Consider the following 19236-nt stretch of genomic DNA (forward strand, 5'->3'; position numbering starts at 1 on the left):
TTGACGTCTCTTTCTCAGGGCGATGTTCTGTTTTAAACAAGTTCTTTCGAATGTCATTTCCCTTGCAACTCAAATGAGAGTTAACAAAACTAAAGCATGTCAACATGGCTATCTTTGAGGAATTAACAGATTTCAAATTAACATGTCTATATCTAAGATGTGCGAAATCGAGATTGTTTGAAAATTGACAACCCTGCCATGCAGATTCTTATAAAATTTATTCACTTGATATGTGACCACCGTCACCTCTACGGTTAAATACATAGATTAATCGCACTTTTTCCTTGTAAAATGATTTCAATATGGCAGTACCGTTTACACTTCCTGCAGACTCAGTGTGCATGTCATTGTGCAGAGTATAGAAGAACTCTTCTAATTTAAAAAAAATTAATCCTGTAGCAACACTGTAAAAGCAGTTTGTATCTCTCATCACGAACTCAGTCTGCAAGAGTATTCATCACTGCATTAATAGAAGAAAACTTTTGCAATATTCAGAAACCCGTCCACGGAGCGAAAAAAGTGGTGTCAAAATTCTTCCTGTAAGAATATTGCTTTTTGAGTAATGCTTAAACAATATAAGGTGCTCTGAAAAGATGCATCCAAACATTAGTGGATATGCTCACATATGCAAGGAACCTAAGACTATTGCAATGCCTTTCTGAAAAGGAGACATGGATCTCTTCACAAAATACCATGTAGCATATGATAAAATCACGAGCATATCACAAACAAGGAAATTATCCTGGAGAAGTATGGACATGTACAGGGTAAATTACCTCGTGTTCCTAACAGCAACGCAGTGAATAATGATAACAACCATCTTGAGGACTGCCGTATATTTATGATACACATTTTGGAAGTGAATCTAATATATAATGACCAAGTTTGCCTGTCCTGAAAAGTTGTAATAACTTCTTGGAAACTTTATTCCGTCCAACTTCACCAGAATTAACAGGAATTTTGAATGCTTTTTGCAACGCATTGAACTGACTTTCAATTAGGTCTTCAAGGTCATCTTCATTTTCTAAATTACCCTCGAACTCCGAAAATGTTCTAAATATAGCCTTCTGCACTTCAACTACATGATCCTGCACACATACAGAACAATTCCAGCTCCTTCAGATAAACTATACTAAGGGAAACCAAAAACGCACATCAAAAACAAAACTTCTATCATGAAATAATATACAAAAAGGTTGTGTACGCACTGTTGGTTGTGCTTGAAAATAGAGGATAGATGCTTCATCATTCAAGGAATCAACTCGATCCTTTTCATTTACTCTTACAATTGTTGATTAGTCATCCATGTATATTTATAGAAGAGAGTGTGGCGCATAGACCTTACAGACTTGATACAACATTTACTTTATATCACAAATTCTGTAATGATCAAAGACCATTGAACAGAGATTGTAACAATACTAATAGTCACCTAAAAATCATCACTCAACAGTAGAACCTAATCATTAGTAATATAATCCGATATACATTCTATAAGCACGCCCACAAGGCTAATCTAAAACAGTTGCAATATGAGCAGATAACATCTAATGCCAGGCAATCATAGCACAGCTTACACCTATGTAACCAGAAACTAGAACTTGGAAAGGAAATGAGAAAGGACAACAGAACCAGAAACAAAGACTTCAGGATTTCAGTATATAAGAAAGTCTCCCCTACCCCATGCATTATGCATATTATGCACACAAGAAATAGGTTTGAAAACTCAAGAGTAATATACTCGAATGCAATGTATCAATGTTATAAATCAAAGTTCATCCACATCACAATTGTCTTCTTTTTCTTTCATGGTTGCTTTTCAAAAATGGTGTCATGAGCAAAGAAACACCCATGAAAGTGTCTCCATCCTAATTTTTGTTTCTGTTAAAGATTCAAAATGTTGAGCAAAGTGCCCTTCTCAATATTCTCAAACAGCTAAATAGATTACATGGGAGACACATAGGACACGGCGGTAAATAATTTTTTTTTGGAACTCAACTAGAACTCAACCGAACTTGACTAAACTAAAACTGTCTATGACATCTAGCAAACAAACTAGGAACAATGAGATTAATGCTCTCAAGAGTCAACACCCCCTCCTAATCTCAACTGTTACAAAAATTTAAACTAAGTTGTCTGCTGATCTGAGTCTCATCTAGGCTTACAAAAAAAATTGACTCAAACTTTGACATGAGCTAGGCTGGATTTCTTTTTTTTTTTTTCTTCCAGATCCTGTAGCCTCTGAATTGCTTTAGCTTTGTCTTTTTGTTGTAGGCTTCAAACTTTAGTTTCTTCATTTGTTGGTGTAGCAGGTCCATTGTTTTTTCAGGCTGTCCATGCATGTCCTCTATTTCTTCAAAAATCTTCTTGTATGTGGATTGTTGTCACATGTCTTCTTCTATAGTTTACTCTTCATCATCAGTCTTTTGATCATCAATTCGCTGCAACATAAGATGAGAATAAAATTTTATCTCTTCGGGACATCAATACATGAAAATTTCATTAACATTTTCATCGTTCATGCTGTCTTCAACATTCATTGCTGCAACTTTTATGCAGACTTCATCAAAACATGGTGTCGGAAGCCATGCTTCAAGGAACTTTAATTCTTCTTCAAAATTTGTTGCTTCTTTCTGGTCACTGCTAACATCTGAACATTCAAAATCAATGAAGTTAAAACACATCTGCAAAATCACATTGATTCTGTTCTTTATGCTCTGCAATGAGAGCTTTCTACTCTTGCACTTCCTTTTCTGTTTCTGTCATTTCCTCTGCTACTGCAAATAAGTTGTCTTCCACTTGGTTTTCAGACCCAAGTGGGCTTCTCTCACCAAATAACATCATATCTATGATATTTTCTATTGCATCATGTGTAACCACTCATCCCTGGTTAATTGTTCTTCATCAAAGCTAATATTAGCAAATTTAATTACTGGATTAACCATACCGCTGGCTGCTCTAATGGCAGTGTCTCCATCATCAGCAAACTCTATTACTACATTCACTAAATCGTCATCCACTTGTGGCTGAGCACAGTGGGATTCATGCGCATCTGTGTGCTCCTTCTCTGTTGCTTCTACAGATTCTTCACAATCATAATTGTCAATCCACTTTCAAGTGGGATTCACCAAAGTCTTTATCTTTCTATAGATCTGTTGCTATAGATCCACCTTGCTTTTCATCTTCAACATGATTACTCTCCCTTAGACCAAAACTCCTCTCAAGGGTTTCCCAAGCCTCCTTGGCTGACTTTGCATCTGCAATGAGGGGAAGAATGTTGTCACCTATGCATTTCAATGCATTGGCATTCTTTTGTATTTTGTCTTCCAACTCGTTCAAATAGACCTTAAACAACTCTTGTTGTTGCGTTGACTGTCTCAGGCTCCTTGGCCTTTCCCATTTGTTGAGCATTGGCTGACTATGGCTCAACAAGCAAACCGATTTGCAGACCTAGCAGTTGCCTTCAATGAAAATGCCTTTGCAGTGGCTTCACAAAAACCTCTACAAGGGTAATGTTTTCACAAACCCTTTTTCATTTTTAATAATGTCTTTTTGGAAAAATATTTTCAAACAAAGCCTTTTTTTTAATAAAAAGAACTTTAAAATATGAACAATGCACCCCTTTTTTTTTGGTCACAACATCCCTTTCAAAATAAAACTTTTTAATGTTAAAAAAAAATTATATAAGACTTCCAAATATGAACAACGAAGCCTTCAAATAAACCCTTTTATAAAACATCTTAATATATGAAGATGGAAACCCCCTTTTTTTCCAAAAACTTATGCCATTAATTGACTTTCACGTTATGAATGCGACTTTTCACCTTATTCCATTAATTGGCTTTTCACATGCATAAATACCTTTGGACCTTTCACGTGAGAGAAATGAACGATGGATGGGAATGGAACCTTGAACATGCTTGGCCTTGACTCTGTGCGCTAACACTCCCATGGATGAACAGAGATTGCATTGATGTTCTGAAAAACGGTCAACCATCAGTGTCTGTCGTATAATGCAGCTAGTACAACTACTAGGGTGTGTTACTGGGGTCTTTTCTTAATGGTGTGCTTCTCATGCTCTCTTCTCATGTGAATGGGTTGCTATTGTTAGATCAAATGTTACATTACCAGAGTCGGCTTCTTCGAGCTCACCAATCTCGCTGCGAATCCACAATTTGGATCTGCATCCATGTTTCCACATATACTTTGTGCCAGCATTTTTTTTACTAAATGATCCTCTTAGCTTTCAAGAGAGATAGCAACTTCTCCTTAGCTTTCTTGGGCGTGGTCAGTTTGCTCACGCATTCTTTGTTGCTCTCTCAAAGAGTCTTATGCATGTTGCGCTTTGAAAGTTTGATACCATGTTAAAGATTGAAAATGTGGAGCAAAGTTCCCTTCTTAATATTCTCAAACAACTAAATAGATTACATATGAGACAACAGTAATTAATAACTTAACTGGGACTCAACTAGAACTCAACTAGAACTCAATCGAATTGGACTAAACTAAAATTGTGTATGACACCTTGCAGACAAACTAGGGATAGTAAGATTAATGCTCTCAACACTTTCTTGACATAGCCTTGGAGAGACAATTACTTGCGGTCACATTTCTTGTAACACCCTAGCATAACACTATCAACACCTATCGAGTGCAAGTTTTCTAGCAGTCAGAATGTATAACTGTTGGTGTCAAGGTTGTAGCAATGAAAAAGAACACCAACAAGCAAGAGTCAAGACCCCCTTTCAGTAGTGCATACCCACATGATATAAAACATTGAATAAGAGACAAGGAGCAGATGAAATATTGACCAGGCATGTGATTAACCTAGGCACTAAGCAGTGGAGCACTTATCATTATTTTATGGTGGATTTCGTCGCAAAGAAGAGCGCTCCACAAAGATGAGGTGTCCACTAATTCCAAGTAATGAAGACAGACAGCATAACCACCTTTCTATTTGACATGTTCAACATGGTCCCATGTCCACCTCCTTTGCACATCTATTAAGGAGGCCTACCTTCCTTTAAAGGAGGTGGCCATGGAACCATGCACATCTACAAAGGAGGCCTAACTTTAAATCATTCCTTTAGGATGCACCTCTCATTAAGTTAGGACATTTAACCACCTTTGCACAAGTATTGATGCCATGAATTAGTTGATTAACTCCTTGTTCCTTGGATCTATCCTTTTGCACATCTTTTCACACATGATGATGGGATGTCTTCTCTGTTGAAAAATGTGTAACTAGATTCGGTCTTCATAAATATGAAATGTACTTTTGATTCTTGTATATTGTAGAATGAAAGAAAAAGTATTATTATTATTATTTTTGGAGCATGTGTTTCATGCTCAAGGTTTTTTATTTTATAGTTCAAGCACCCATTGAGTGCTTCTAGGCTTTGTCCTAGGTCAAGAAGTCAAAAGAGTCATTGTCATAAGTTGAAGACCCCATCGGGCACATTGTAACTTCTAAAGAAAATTATTTTTGTCATTATAAGTGTCAAAATACCCTTCAAGCCCAAGTCAGCCAGGCAGCTGGGAAGTCGACCTACTTTGAGGAGCCATCTCCACCTTTAGAAGCCTATATAAAGGAGGGAACTCGACCTCCTTGGAAGATATTCATTCACTCACTCATCCAAGTGAAGAAGAAGAGCAAGAAGGTAGCAAAGAAGGAAGAAGACGAAGACGACTTGTTTCTAGGGTATTTTTCTCACACGTACGAAGGAAAGCTAGGGTTTTTGCTGTTGGACTAGGTTTTTCTTTTGCGGGTTCAATCTTGAAGAAAGAAGAGAAAGCAAGTCAGCGAAAGTCACATTAGGTCATCCTCAAGCACCACAAGAATGAGAAAGCCAAGCGAAGGCATGAAGAAGCCTTGGGAAGCCAGAATAATCTCACACGTGTGGCAGCAACTGCTGCTGGGAAGGACAAATATTTTAGACCTGCAGTAGATGCCAAAATTTTGAAGTTGGGGGTCGAAGTTGTGCTACTGGAAGACATTTCATTGGGTTTCACGTGGACAAAGGAAGCACATCATCTGGAAGCGTTGGACTTGGTCTTGGAGGTTATTGGTCTTGGTCTAGAGGTCTTGGAATTTGTCAATTGAAGAATCTATAAGAAGAGAAGAGATTTGTAGGTTTTCCTCTCAAGTGGAAAGGTTTTGGCCTTGGCTTGCAGCCTACATTCTGTGTTCTTGTCTACTATTGATCTTGTTTTGGTAGGTATTTGATGATACACACACATAATAATAAGTGAAGAAGCTACTAAGTAAGAAAAAGTAAAAAGACATCACAAGCAGTGATCAAGAAAAGAGAAATCATCCTAACTATTTCCCTATAGATTTCTCAACATGGAACAAGACCTATGGTTGGCTAAGGGCATAATGAAGATCTCCTCTACAATGAAGAAGTTCCTAAAATGTTCAAAGGTGGCAAGTCAACTCAAGAAGGGCATCAAAGAAGTATGGGATCTCCTATTTTTCTCTAAGAAGAAAGTGACCAAGACATTTACAAAGGATGAAGGATTATTCTCAACACTCACTAGCATATTTCAAGACGAGAATATTTGGGTGATTGACAGTGGAGCATCAAGGCATATGACTGGTCAACATAAGCAATTGAAGACATTATCAAAAGGGAAGTCCTCTTACTCCATAGAACTTGGTAATAATAAAAGCTACCCTGTGAGAGGAATTGGATCAACTTCGATTGAGTTGGAAAATGGAGGAAACATTCATCTCAAAAATATCTTATTTGTTCAAGGTTTGCACAAAAATTTACTTTCCATTTCATGCTTAGAAGAAAAAGGTGATAGAGTTGCATTCATTGATGGAAAGGTTGTAGCATGGGATAAAAACTCAAGCATAGTACATGCTACAATGATTGGGATCCGTGAAGGAAGACTCTATAGATTGATAACTCCCCTCGCTCAAGCTTTGGTTCACATTGAAGTTAGCCCATGTGAACTTTGGCATAGAAGATTTGGTCATCTCCACTACAAAATCCTTCCAACCCTAAACACCATAGTAAATGGCATCCCCGAATTGAAAGAAGATCATGAAGGAGGTTGCAAGGATGCATTGGGTAAGAACACCAAGAAATGATTTGGAAGCAGTGCTTCAAGGTCAAATGAGATCTTGGATCTTATCCATTATGATGTTTGTGGTCTTATGACTCTAAAATCTCTTGGAAGCCATCTATACTATGTCACATTCATAAATGACCATTCAAGGAAAACTTGGGTTTACTTAATGATATCCAAAGATGAAGTCTTTACCAAATTTTAAAAATTCAAAGCTGAAGTAGAGAACCTTACAAAAAGGAGAATCAAGATATTAAGATTTGATAATGGAGGAGAATATACTTCACAAGATCTTATAGCCTTCTGTAAGGAGTCTAGGATTAAGAGGGAGCTGATAGTTGTTAATTTTTAGGTTAACATGTTCTTTGCTTAGGTTCGTTACTTCAGTGAGTCATATAGGCCCAATTCATCATTTTATTGCAATCACATAAGCCATTATTATGTTGACAGTAACTGAAGAAAGAACATAGACAAAAGATGCAGAAGACAAGCCATGACAAGAGTACACATGGATATGGCTCAATCCAAGGAAAAAACCCCAAGACGGGGAAAACCCTTGATCAATTCCTCTTATTATACATCATCAAATGTTCAGCAGAGAGAGTACAATGATTTAGAGTCAGAATGACTTGCCAATGTAAAGGTTCGATAACACTGCTCTAAGACCCAATCAATCATGTGGTAAGGGCAACTGCAGGTCATAGAAGAAGGTGGATCAGATTAGGGCAACCACTGATCACTATAGTCAAGGATCCAAATTCATTCTTTCAACTGTGGCCTTACTTATTCATCATGATGTTGTCCTTTGCAAGCTCTAGAAGATAGTCAATGACCATATTAAAGCCATTATTGTCTTTATCTCAACGGATCTTGGATAGGGCTTCAGTGTTATGTTGCTACAACCTTTCTTTAGTACTTGAAGGTCTTCAAACAATGCGTCTTGCACTCTAAACTGTTAAAATTGGCAACTAGGGCCAACTTCCACCTTAGGACAGCTCATATGATGGAGATGATTATTGCATTGGATTCCTCTTTTCGAGAGGTACAATTTTGATATAAAGATCATCTCATTCTAACAAGCAGAAATGGAATTTTGAATTTATTCTTTCTCATGGACAAATTGTCAAGGTCAACCTCAGTCAAATGTAGGCTCATGAAGCCCAATGGATGTGTCTCCTCACCCCCATCGAAGTGTATAAATAGAAGTGACCCTTCTCTCATTTGGACATCATCTCAACTCATCACATCATCTTCTCTCTCCTCTCTTGATTGGTTCATACAACTTGGAGGCTCTCTACTGTTGAAGGAAATGTAACTAGGTTCGATCTTCATAAATTTACTTTTTATATTTATATTTATTCAAGAAAATAAATATTATTTTTATAATATCTGTCAATGAGTTTCTTGCTCATTGAAATAGGTCTAACACATGTCAAAGTTTTATAGGTGGATCAAAGAGTCAAAAGAATTATGTTGAAGACCTTAAGGACATGTTACACTAGGTATAATTATGTATTAGAGTCAAAGAAGACACCTCCAAGCATGTAGCACCATCAAAAGAAGCAAACTGAATTATATATGTCAAGTTGGCCTACTGTCCTCTAGTCGGCCTCAAGTTGGCCTAAAGGAGGGACAGTCCTCTATATATAGAGGTTGTCCACTCCTGTAAAGATAACGCAATCCATCTCTGAAATCAGTGAAGGTAGAAGCCAAGAAAAGGGTGAACGAAGGACGAAGAAGGGTTCTCCAATTGTAGCGAAGAAGAAGGGTACACAACCGAATCTAAGAGGATCGTTTCTAGGGCAGCTGCAGTCACACGTGCGAGGAAAAAGGAAGGTTGCCTGCAGTCATAACAGCAGAGACTCACAGTCAAACATATCTCATCATTTGGGCTAAAGACATAGGCCTAAAGGGCCTCCCACTCAAGCGAAGAAACAAGGAAGAAAAGCGAAGGTAATAGGGTTGTTCTAAAAGCCTATTACAGTCACACATGCAAGGAGGAGGTTGTCTCTGCTGTCATTACAGTCATACAAGTTCGTTGGTTGGTGAAAAGAAGGAAGGGATCATCATAAGGAAAGGGTCTCATCAAAGGCATCTCTTCTAGAGAAAGTGCAACAAGATCCAACAACAGTTGGAAGGAGGACGAAGTGCCGAGAGGAGGAAGACTAAGTGTCAGGGAACAAAGGGCAGGAAGGAGGAAGGACTTGACTTGTTCTTGGAGGATATTCTAGCCAGGGGTCTAGGGTTTGGCATTGATCAATAAGAATCTTCAATAAGAGAAATTTACCGTAGGGTTTTCCTCTCAAGAGAAGAGAGGTTTTGACCCTGGCAAAGAGCCAACACTTTGTGTCCCTGTTCTTATGTTTTTATTAGCAATTTGATGAAGTACGCACACATGCATTAATAAGAAGAAAAAGAAGATTAAGCTAAAAAGACAAAGTAAAAAGACTCCACAAATTGTTATCAAGTCAAGAAGAATCACACTGCACCTAATTTCCCTTGATTCTTCAACATCTACTTCGCACACGTGGAAGAGGACAGATTTCTAGACTAGTTTTGGAGGCCGAAAATTTCAGAGATTAGGGCATGCGTTGACCAGCGTTGACTTAGAGTATTTGACTAGCGTTGACTTTGGTTTTGTGGGCAAAATTCTGATTTCTACAGGCCGCATTCTTTGGCATGATTTTCAAGGAGTTTGGGCACTGTTTGACCAAGTTGACTGCTGCATTGACTTTTTGGTTTGACCGCATAATTACAACAGACTTTGACTGGGTTGACCGAGCTAATTTTGGGTTGACTTTGACTCCCTTGGCAGGCCGCATTCTTCTATTGTTGACCAAGCTACTTGGAGTGTTACACAGTAATTTGTCACTGCTTTCACCCCAATCTTTCTGCTGTGTCATGTGTCCCAATGAAATATGCTCATACTGAACAAATGTTGTCTGATGTTGCCAAGTGACCTACTTTTCCTAAGTTTTATGCCTCATCGCGACTCTGGGCTTAATATACGCGATGAACAACGGTTGTAAATAGTTCGGCCGTGCTTCCAGCGCGGAAGTACATCTGTTTCCCGCGACGGTGCGATTTCATTCTCCAGCGCGAGGCTACTTGCTATCTTTAGCGACGGTCTGACTGGCTACATTGTCTACTAGCGATGTCAGCGCCAAAGATTAGTTATAAGATCGCGATGATCCAGATTAGGCGAGTTCGTTCCAACAGTCAGCCTTCTGGATGTCTCCAGACCTGGTTGTTGGCATAGTTTGTATCGCCCTTCCTCCTCTGGTATGGCAGTTCCATCATTTGTGCTACCTTCGTTAGGGATAAGCTCACTCTTCCACCTTTTATGGAGACGCCTTCTCCTATTTAAACACTCACCATTGCTATGATCAGCTAGTTGGTAAATTCTTGGATTGAGCAGTGCTGTTAGTGTTTGTGAGTTTGCTAGATAGCTGGTGTGGGTGTGACAAGTGTGGGATTTTTGATAGCTTATGGAAGGTTGTGAAGTGCCATTAACCTTGTGCTAAAACTTATGAGTGAGAGAGAACTTTGTATGTTGGGAGATCCATCTTCAAAGAGTGAATGCTTGAAAAATACACTGGTTGGACCCTCTAAGAAGGCTTGCGACGTCAAGACTTTGGTTGTAAGCTTGCTCTTATTTCATTATTAATACAATCAATGATGTTTTCCTATGTCTTGTATGTAATTTACTTGATAGCTCATGACTTCTTGACTTTGTGAGTAAATAGATCATGTTGTTTTCCGGTTACGTGCTTTGGTGTATTTCCTATGCATTGTTTCAGGTTTATCACTCATTGAGGAGAAGGAAGCGAAAGCTAGAGTAGCGCAATGGAACTCCATCGACCACCGGTTGAGGTAAGCCTCCAACTATGACTGTTTAAGGAAATCTATTGTTGATCTGTCCTTGCTGTGACTAGACCCACTTTAGGGCTAGAGGGGTTGCCTCTATCCACAGAGGGAACACTTTCCTGCATCACAAGTTGGCGACTCCGCTGGGGAGATTTTGGCCTATGTTTTTCTCTTGTTTGCTCTTGTTTTGATTTTGATTTGGTCTCTCTTGAAGTTTGGGGATTAACTATCAGTGTTTTGAGTTTCCTGGGTTGATCTGGGAAATACCTCTATTTGATTGAAGGATTGACTGGTTTTGGTTTGGGAGTTTTTGTTCACCTGCCATTGTTTTTGAACATCATCGCGGATAATAGTTTAACAGTCGCACTAACGTCGCGTTCACTCTTTGTAAAATCCTGTGCGTCGCTGAAAAACGTCACACAGTCGCGACGACTGTGAAAATCGGTACGTCGCGTTAAAGTCGTGTACTTCCGCGACGACATCGCTCTGTTGCTGCAGTTAGTTGCTGATCAGCGCTAGTTGCTTGTGTTGTACTCGCGACGATTCCTGTAGAATTGATTTTTTCAATTCTGCCTCCTGAATTCACCCATCCTGTTGATCCCTGGCTTTTTCCTCTTGCTCAGTAGCTTGTTTTTGACTGTTTATGGTTAAGGCACCCTTTCGTTGGCTTTATTGAATGAATCTTGCATTTTTTACCCGTGTGAACTAATTCGTTCTTTTAAGTTTTTGAAATCAATTGGCTTGGTTGCTGGTTGCCCAAGGTTCGTTTGCAACTTTCTTGTTGGTTTGATTAAACCTTCCCCATTGCTTGTCTCTGGTTGATTTTTAGTGGCAATTATTGAACCAGTGTTTGGTATTGATTCAATTTCTTTTCACTACCAAACATAGATCACGATTGTTTGGATCAACCGAGCTTTTTCCATACTTGCTTATTTGCTTATTTGTTTCTTCTAGATTTAAAGACATCAAAATCAAAAGATTGCATTCATTTAGTATACGAAAGTGAAAGTGAATTTGCATTTCAAGTTTGCATATTGGGAAGCGAATGATAAAATCTCTCATTAGTAGTACTCGTGCACTTTAGGAATTGATCTCTGTATGCATTGAGTGACTGTCTTTGTTTATCTTGGTTTCCTTGGTTTGGGAATGACCTCTCTACCCTCCTGTAGGTAGGTTTTCATTGAAGTAAAAGGATATTTTGCTCATTGTAGCTGCATCCTAAGATTTGTTGTATACATATGGTAAGACCTGAAAACTGAAACATAATTCAAGATCAACTCTAAAATGAACTGAATAAACCTAACAACGCATTGGAACATAACACACACTATTTAGAGGTCTAGGCTAGAGATGTGCTCCGGTGTCGTTAAACCTAGTCACTATTGTTTTCACTCAAGGTTGGGTGATTCCTCCTTCTGTGACTCAATAGCGGTCTAGTACGGAATTGTGCTTCCATGTACCGTCAAGTATATGCTAGGAAACCCCACTAGGTTATCATCCTTTATCCTTAGGAAGTCGAGTCTGCCACCTTGCAAACCGTAACGCACCGAACACAGCATTCGGGAAGATTGACTGCCGTACGGAAAGTCCTTGGTTTTCATACGACTGCCAAGGTGTATATGCAATTTCACGGGTTGTTTGGTAAACCTTTTGCCTAGTTCTCCAGAATAGTCACTTTCGTTCCTTTTTGGACTCCCTAAAAGAAAAGGTCCATCTGAGCACTTGTCACTTCAGGCTCATTAAATATTCGAAGGCGACTAGAGTCATCTTTTCGTCCTTTTCTCAACTCTTTAAAGATGAAAAGGTCAAGTTCTGTTCCTGTGTCTTAAAATTTATTCGGCCACGTTCACATTTACCCTGTTAGATCTTGTTTGCGTTTTAGCTTGTGTAGGGTTCTTTCTCGTTAAGTTTTGCAAGTGACCAAGGGTCTCCATCTTTTGTTGCTCCTGAGGCACCGATTGTTAGTGATACTCTCCCTGTTATTCCGAGTATCCAACCGCTTAACTCTCGCACCCCAGAAGACAAGTCTTACGATATTCATTGGAACCCCGTTTGGGAGCCTTTCGAAGAAGACATTCCCGTTACTTCTCCTAGTGTCTCGGTCCCAATGTCTTCTTCTGACATGGATGACACATCCCCCGTCACGAGTGAAGAATCCTTTGTGACGAGCGGTGAAATTCCTATCCCAACGGAAACTTCACCCTTCCGTGTCACCCCTCTTGGTGTCACATTGCCTTTACGCTATAGGGCTTTGAAGGATATTATGGGTTCTAAAACTCCCCTTACGAGTTCCATGTGGTCTCGTACCGTCACTCCGACTTCGGAGCCTTTTAACCCTCAAATTCACAATGTGTTTGTCACCTCAATTCCGACTATTCCAACTGTTTGTGTGGCTTCTTCAGCCCCTATTGTTAGTGCCGTCACTGAATCCTCAGTTGTGACCACTATTGTTGGACCTTCATCCGGATCTGCGAATAGTGGCCCATCGGCATCTACATCCGGAGTTGTTGATCCTACACTAAATGCCCCACCTTCTTCTGGTTCCATTCCAGAAGGGGGGCATACGATCAATATTTACAAGCTCTTCAGAATTCGGATCCCCAAGATCCGTATCATTATTACGATTCTCGAGGAGCTCATATTTATTACCCTGGACCTTTGCCATCTCAACCTGCAGTTGAGGTCTCGGTTCCATTATCCGTTGCTTGGGGTACCACCGCTTATCATGGTGGCCAAGTACCCCCTGCCAATTTTCAAGGACCACCCTATCAAGGTCAGTCGTCTTACGCACAACCCTCCAATGGACAGCAGTATTACGGACAACCTTATCTAGGGCAACCTGGAGGCCCACAAGGACAACCCTTCCAGGGACAACCTTCGGCCTCTGGTGGTTCATCTTTTACCTATTTCGGGCAACCTTCTGGTAATCTGAGACAACCTTACATACAACAAGGCCAACCTGGTGTCCAGCAAGGCTACCCTTCTGGGCAAGTTGGTCAGCCTTACGTTCAGCAAGGCCAACCCACTGTCCAGTCTAGTCAACCATCTGGACAAATTGGTCAGCCTCAAATCCAACCAGGCCAACCAACTGTCCAGTCTGCTCAGCCATCTGGCCAATCAGGACAACCCTCAATTGTGCAAGGACAACCCAATACTCAGCGAACTCAACCTTCTAGGCAAATGGGTCACCCTCAATCTCAACTAGGTCAACCTTCTAGCCAGATGACTCAGCCTCAGTTCTCTCAAGGACATCCATCTAGACCTACTCAACCGGGCACTCAAATGATTGTTGCTTCTCAAGCTCCACCTGGTTTTCAGCCCCAGTCTGGGCTCCAGACCCAATCCAGTCCTCAAATGCAGGTTGGGTCTCAACCTCAACCTGCTTATCAAACGCAGCCTGGCTCCCAGGGTCAGTTCGGAGTCCAGCCGCTTTATGGTTTCTAGCAATCCCAAGGGCAAACCCAATTTGCCCCGTATCAAAATTATCAACAACTGTAGGTGAGTCCTTATCAAAATTACCAACAACCATATGTTGCTCCTGCGGACCAAGTTGGTAATCAATGGAATGTTGGGGGGCAAATCCAGGGCCAACTGTCCAGTTACAGCTATAACCCCTATGGACAAAATCCCTACGAACAGAACCCTTCTGGGCCAAATCCGTCCAGACAAAATCAATGGGGGCAACAAGCAGCTGGTTGGAACTCTGGTGCTACCTCTTACCCGCGGCCTCAGATGTCCTTTAACCCTCAATTACCCTTTTTAGCAACGTTGGAGTTACCGGATGTGTCCAAACTGACAAATGATCCTATTCTTCATAATCCGTATTGGCCATCGGTTCCAACTAAGATTCCCGGTGATTGTCCCAAGTTTGACAGTAAAGCTGGAGAAGATCCCCAAGCCCACGTCATGACTTATCATCTATGGTGTTTGTCAAATTCGTGGCTTGATGATTCAATCCGGCTCCGCCTTTTTCAACAGACCCTCACTGGCTCTGCTGCTAAATGGTATATTGAGTTAGCTCGCGGATCTTTTCAGGACTTTAACTCGTTGGCTATGGCATTTTTAACTCATTTTCAGTTGCTGATTCGATATGAGATGGGCACACATCTCCTGACATCCTTAAAACAAACAACGGCTACGCATATCTCCGATCATATCCATGAATGGAGACGGCGTCGCCGTTTGATTAAGTTTTGGATTCCCGATCAGCTTCTGACCGACTAGTTCACGACCTCATTTGTCGGTCCGATAGCGCGGGACATTGCTATGGGGGCATGTGTAACTGAAGAGTAGGCTATTGCGCGTGCTCAGTACCTTGACTTGGTTTACTCCCAGTCTGGTACACTATATGATTATTTGCCTGATGCTCCGAGGCCCGGAACTTCCAAAGCCCCGCCAACACCATCTGTTGACGGCGTCATTGGTTCTGTTAATCCGTCCTCTAAGAAATCTTCCGCGAACCCTGGGAAGCAAAAGTCGAATGCTCCGAATGAAAACACTTCTCAGGCTGTATCCAATTCCGGTAATACTTCCGAGGTTAACGTCGTCCAGTCCACCACAGCGGACAAAGCCTCGAAAGGAAAGAAGAAGGGAAAAGGAAAGAATAAAGCTGATCAACCGAAGCAGGATTCCCCTAAACCTCCACCCGAGGAAGGTACCAAGCGCAAGCCTAAGTATCCTTGCCTTATCTGTGACGAGGATCACTATACCAAAGACTGCCCGAGGCGGTCTGAAGTTAGTCGTTTGTTGAAAGGTGCCCCCGGGACTCCTGCCGTGCTCAAAGAGCCTTTTCCCTCGCAGCAAACGCAAATGGTGGCTGATCCATCTCAATCCTCTTCTCCCTTTGGTTCTCAGGTATTTATGGCTAGGACGATTCTTGTCCACATTAGTACCCGGCCAAAAGAGTATCCGTCGCCTACCGGGAAAGATCCTGAGGTCCCCTCTAACGCTCCTCCGTCCAGTTTTGGTCCCCTCCATATCGAGAGACGTAGCACTGAAGCGACCATCCGACCCCCTCCTAAAGGGGTACTCCGGAAGTCTTCTTACAACCCTAATGCTCGTGCTGCTCAGCACTATAACATCGTTGAGGACTTAGCCCAGGCTCCGTCAGCTATGTCTGCTTTAGAAGTTCTCCAGAGCTGCCCCTCTCAGAGGAAGTCCTTGATATCGGCCATCTGTGGCATTGACCCGATCGACTCGGATTTGATTACTTTTGACTTAGACAGCCATATACCGAGACTACCTCACCAAATTGCCTTCCTTATCCAGGTCATCATCAATTCTAAAACGATTCATCGTACCGTCATTGATGAAGGCGCTTCTACTTGCATAATCTTTGTTGCTTGTTGGAAGCCTATTGGTTCTCTGACTCTGAGCTAGTCTCCTACGACCTTGGAAGCCTTTGATGGGAGAGAGTCTCCTCTTTATGGTATACTCCAACGCTTGCCTATTACTTTGGAAGGGAAGACGATCGAAGTGCAGGTTGAAGTTGTTGATGCTAATTTAACTTACAACCTTCTTTTGGAACGAAGCTGGACATATGCCATGCGAGCCGTGGCTTCATCTCTATTTCGTGTCATTCGTTTTCCTCATCAGGCGAAGATCGTCACCGTAGACCAGTTGTCCTTCTTCGCCTCCTCTTCCGATGGCAACGTGCCTTTTGTGGAGCATACCTTCGTTCCATGTGAGAGTGTGGGAGCTGGACTCTTTAAAGATCCTGCCCTTATGGGTGTTTTTTCACTCCCGCCTCCCAACGTCGCTCCCATTAATATGATTTTTGTTCGCTCTGATCCTTGGGTTCTTCCCCCCGCTGATCAGATAGAATCCTGGGGCGATGAGATGCCGTTGAGTCCCGCCGAGCTCAACTACGTCAAAATTGTTTCCGCATCAGCTCCCTCCTCTGAATCTACTCCTTCGAGCAGAGCTCTTGACTCGTACGTTCAATCCCCTTGGCTTGGAGATGCCACTTCTTCGGACCCTTTAAAGGAAATTTTTCCTTCTGATGAAGCCATTATTGAGACCATGTCTTTCAAGGAACCCCCTTGGTCCGATCATCACCATCGTTCCTCGTTTCTCCCTGCCCACCGAGAAATGCTTACTTGTCTTGAGCGGTTTGCTCCTTGTCTCCCATCCCAACCCCTTCAGACACCCATCCAAGTTCATCAAGTGTCTTCTGAAGGGAACATGGGAAACATCACGCAAACTCAGCCAATCGACATCTCTGTTAAACCAGGGATTGTCGAGCACATCCATGTTGGAGTAACTTGTACTCTGGAGGAGATTCAGCTTTATACTGATCTTTTTCGCAAATTCCGTGATGTGTTTGCTTGGTCTTACGAAGAGATGCCCAGCATCGATCCTAGCATCGTGGTGCATGAGATACCTACATATCCGGGTGCTAAACCTGTTCGGCAGCATTTACACCCTGTGCACCCCCGAAAGGCTGCAACTATTAAAGCGGAAGTTGAAAAGCTTCTTAAGGCTAGTTTTATTTACCCCATCCCACTCACAGATTGGGTCTCTAATATTGTCCCTGTGACTAAAAAACAAGGCACTATCAGGGTATGTGTTGATTATCGTGATATTAATCGGGCCTGTCCCAAAGATAACTACCCTACACCCTTCATTGACCAGCTCATTGATGAGTGTGCCGGGAGTGAAATGTACTCATTCATGGATGGCTTTTCTGGTTATAACCAGATTAATATTTCGCCTGCGGATCAACACAAGACTGCCTTTATCTGTCCGTGGGGCACTTTTGCTTATAAAAAGCTCCCCTTCGGTTTAAAAAATGCCGGTGCCACCTTCCAGCGCGCAATGTCTTATGCATTCCATGATATTCGACACATTGTGCAGCCTTACCTGGATGATCTGCCGGCTCATTCAGCAAAGCACTAGGACCATCCAGCTCACCTTCGTGAAATTTTCCTCCGCTGTCGACACTATCGTATCCAGCTTAATCCACATAAGTGTGTCTTCTGCGTTGAGTCAGGCAGACTTCTCGGGTTCATCGTCTCCCGAGAGGGTATCCGTCTGGATCCCCTTAAAGTCGAAGCCATCCTGAATCTCCCTCCCCCTGCTTCTTTGCAGCAATTGCAGAGTTTGCAGGGTAAAGCGAATTTTTTACGACGATTCATTCCGAACTATGCCGAAGTGGCCAAAGGCTATACGCGGTTATTAAAGCGGGATACCCCTTTTCTTTGGGATGCCGCTGCACAAGAGTCATTTGAGCACCTCAAGGCCCTCCTTGTTTCTGCTCCGTTGTTGCGTCCTCCTGATTATCATCGTGACTACACTCTGTATTTAGCCGCTGCCGATACCACTATTGGCATGGTTCTAGTTCAAGATGATGATGATGGCACTGAGCATGTCGTTTACTATCTCAGCCGCAATTTACTAGATACGAAAACTCGATACGCTTATGTCGAGAAGTTGGCATTGGCCGCCGTTTGTGCCGTCCAACATTTCCGCCACTATATTTTATTGCGCACCACGACGGTGGTTTCTGATTGCAACCCAATGATGTACATTCTGTCACGTCAGTTACTGGGGGGCAAATACTCAAAGTGGATTGTCATCCTCCAAGAGTTCACCACTGCCAAGTCTAAGAAGTCCCTCGTCTTTGTTGAGTTGCTTTGCTCTCTGCCATCTCTTACCGTGCCCTCTCGGTTAGAGGACCATATTCCGGATGAAACTCTATTCTTAATTAGCACCCTCGATCCTTGGTATGGGGATATCATTGTCTATCTTCAGACGTCCTCTTTTCATCCCGATTTGTCCAAGGATGCTCGGCGACGAATTCGCCATCATTCTCAACCCTATCATATTATTGGGGACACCCTATACCATCTCGGCGCCGACTCTATTCTCCGCCGATGCTTAACATTCGAGGAAGTCGAACGAGTTCTAAATGACTGCCATTCTGGCGCCTGTGGTGGTCACATGTCCGGGTATGCTACTGCTCAGAAGATCCTCCGTGCTGGTTACTTTTGGCCCTCCATCTTCAAGGATTGCATTCTTGCCATCCGCTCTTGTCATGAGTGCCAAATCTACCAACGGAAGATGCGCGCGCCTCCCACTCCATTGCACCCTGTCATTACCGTCGGCCCTTTTGCCAAATGGGGCATTGATTATATGACTTGTAACCCTCGCTCGGCCGGGGGGCATGGGTATATCATCGTTGCTGTTGATTATTTCACAAAATGGGCCGAGGCGATGCCTACACTATCTGAAGACAGTCACACAGCGGCGCAATTTTTATTTAATCATGTTATCTCACGGTTCGGAGTCCCT

At 42.0% G+C, this 19236-nt stretch overlaps 1 protein-coding gene across 1 annotated transcript in view; it reads right to left on the bottom strand.

Moving 5' to 3' along the window:
* Window positions 1–451: 451 nt before the first annotated feature.
* LOC149235706 (short integuments 2, mitochondrial-like) overlaps window positions 452–19236 on the bottom strand; it is a 194314-nt gene continuing 175529 nt past the window's right edge. Inside the window, exon 8 of the mRNA XM_089372169.1 lies at window positions 452–1088. Within this exon, the coding sequence (XP_089228295.1) occupies window positions 840–1088 (249 nt within the window). The 3' untranslated portion in view covers window positions 452–839. The remainder of the gene's footprint in view (window positions 1089–19236) is intronic.

This window comes from Pinus tabuliformis, chromosome 8, assembly GCF_031772625.1.
Source record: "Pinus tabuliformis cultivar Carrire ecotype Pingquan chromosome 8, CPIR1, whole genome shotgun sequence".
Classification (NCBI taxonomy): Eukaryota; Viridiplantae; Streptophyta; class Pinopsida; order Pinales; family Pinaceae; genus Pinus; species Pinus tabuliformis.